Below are 2,326 nucleotides of genomic sequence, written 5' to 3'. Positions count from 1 at the left end.
TTAATGTAGTAGGTAAAGGAAAGACAGAAACAATATAATGTTTGGATTTCTGAGTCTTAGTCTCAGGCACAATTACAGTATTATTCAAAGAAATGGAGAACACAGATAAGAACCAGTTCCATAATATATAGAACTGATTATTAATGCTGTGGTTTTCAGTAGCTAGATACAATTCAGTTGGAAGGAAATTATTAAGAAAAGACTTCCAGTATACTAAGTTATTCAGGCAGAAACTTAATGCCATAGGATAAATGGATAGAAGGATGAAAAGATAAAGTGGGGGCATCTAATGCATCCTGATGAAAGTGTGGAAGGTTAGTGCTGTGGACAGTTATCTTTCTATTCATCTACCTTCTAACTAGAGGGATGGAAGGAAAAACTGGGAGACTAAATATGAGTGAAAGAGCTGGGGAGTCATGATAAGCAGCATATTCAGTAGAGTGAGAGAGTGGAAATAGAGAAAGTTTAAAGCTTGGTAAGTAATTGGAATGTTCAGAACAGTCCAGGAAGTAGTCATCATGAGAATGATGTCTTAGGTCTTGTGCAAAGTGATGCCTGTTGATTGATAACAAGTTCATAGCTTTGAATGTGAAGAAGAGCATGGTGGGGATAGGCACAGGTACAGAGGAAGGTAATGTGACCTGTTGAGCCAGCTGGATAACCTGAAAACACTTAGACAATTCCAGAAACCACAGGGAGCAAGAGGGGCAAGGAGTGATGTGGTAAACAAAATTGATTAAGCTCTAAAGTAAGGGTCTGGATGGCATAAGAGAGACTTAAAATAGGTCATCAATAAACTGTACGTCTGTCTTCTCTACAGGTGGTGGTCCTACAGTACAAATCTTACAGTACAAGTCTCCCCAGCATGGGAGGTATCCTCTACAACAGCTCAGAGTTGCCAACGTTCACCCTGACAGGGCTCCCAGGGCTGGAGAACTCCCAACACTGGATGTTCTTGCTCCTTGGTACCCTCTACATTGTCTCCATTGTGGGCAATGCCCTTATCCTTTTCATTGTCAAGGAGGAGCAGAGTTTGCATCAGCCTATGTACTACTTCCTATCCCTGCTCTCAGTTAATGATCTAGGTGTGTCTTTCTCCACACTGCCCACTGTGCTAGCCACATTTTGCTTCCACTTAAGGAAGATCAGCTTTGATTCTTGCATGGCTCAAATGTTCTTTATCCACTTCTTCTCTTTCATGGAGTCTGGGGTCCTGCTGGTTATGAGTTTTGACCGCTATGTGGCCATCTGTAACCCTCTTCGCTATACCACCATGCTCACAGATTCCCGTGTTGTATGCATGGGCTTGTGGGTAATTACCCGCAGTTTTTGCATGGTTTTCCCACTGCCTTTCCTTCTGAAGAGGTTGTCTTTCTGCAAGGCCAATATACTGTCCCATGCCTACTGCCTTCATCCAGATCTCATCCACCTTCCCTGTGGTGACATCACCGTCAACAATATTTTCGGTCTCTTCATTGTCGTGTCTACCTTTGGCCTGGACTCTGCACTCATTCTCTTCTCATACGTGCTCATCCTGCATTCTGTACTTGCCATTGCATCTCGGGAGGAAAGGTTAAAGACATTCAACACGTGTTTGTCACATCTGTGTGCTGTGCTCATATTCTATGTTCCCATGGTTGGTGTGTCCATGACTGCCCTCTATGGGAGGCATGCCCCCCGATTTGTGCACACAGTCATATCCCTCATTTATCTCTTTGTGCCTCCCATGCTCAACCCTGTCATCTATTCCATCAAAACCAAAGAGATTAGAAGGAGGCTTGTTCGAATGCTAGTGGGAACCAAGTTTTAAGCCAGAAACATGGAAAGTCCAAACCTCAAAGGATATTTACTATTACTCCATAAATTGGAGTTTCCATAACCTGTTTTAACAATTTTTTAAACTTCCTTTTCGTATTTCTGCCACCAGATATATGATGACCTTGTACTATTTAAGATCTGCCAAAAGGTTTTGGCGAGGTACACTGGGTTGTAATTTAGAAAAATAATTGTTCAATTTTCTTTTTTAATCCCAAAATGCACATCTTGAAAATTAGTCCTTCATTTTATCACAATGCATTTCTATTGTCCATGGTTAAAGTGAATCATCACAGAAAAAATGACTAATTACAATGGGACCACTGTTATAATGGTTAGTGAGTCTTTCCCCCCAAGTCTATGTCGAAGGTAGTTCTATTTTTAATTCTTTGTAGACTCTTCATACTGCTTTCCATAGCAGTTGCATTATTTTGCATTTCCAACAACATTGTGCAACGGTCCTCATCAACACCTCTTATCTTCTGTTGTTGTTTTTAATAGCCCTTGTGCT

General features: G+C 41.3%; 1 protein-coding gene across 1 annotated transcript; it reads left to right on the top strand.

Moving 5' to 3' along the window:
• Window positions 1–865: 865 nt before the first annotated feature.
• LOC105003267 (olfactory receptor 51I2-like) lies at window positions 866–1,810 on the top strand. The gene has a single exon (XM_010860320.1). The coding sequence runs from the start codon at window positions 866–868 to the stop codon at window positions 1,808–1,810; it is 945 nt and encodes a 314-aa protein (XP_010858622.1).
• Window positions 1,811–2,326: the final 516 nt, after the last annotated feature.

The sequence above is a fragment of the Bison bison genome, unplaced genomic scaffold, assembly GCF_000754665.1.
Source record: "Bison bison bison isolate TAMUID 2011002044 unplaced genomic scaffold, Bison_UMD1.0 scf7180017857213, whole genome shotgun sequence".
Lineage (NCBI taxonomy): Eukaryota > Metazoa > Chordata > Mammalia > Artiodactyla > Bovidae > Bison > Bison bison.
This window is presented reverse-complemented; position numbering and strand designations above follow the sequence as displayed.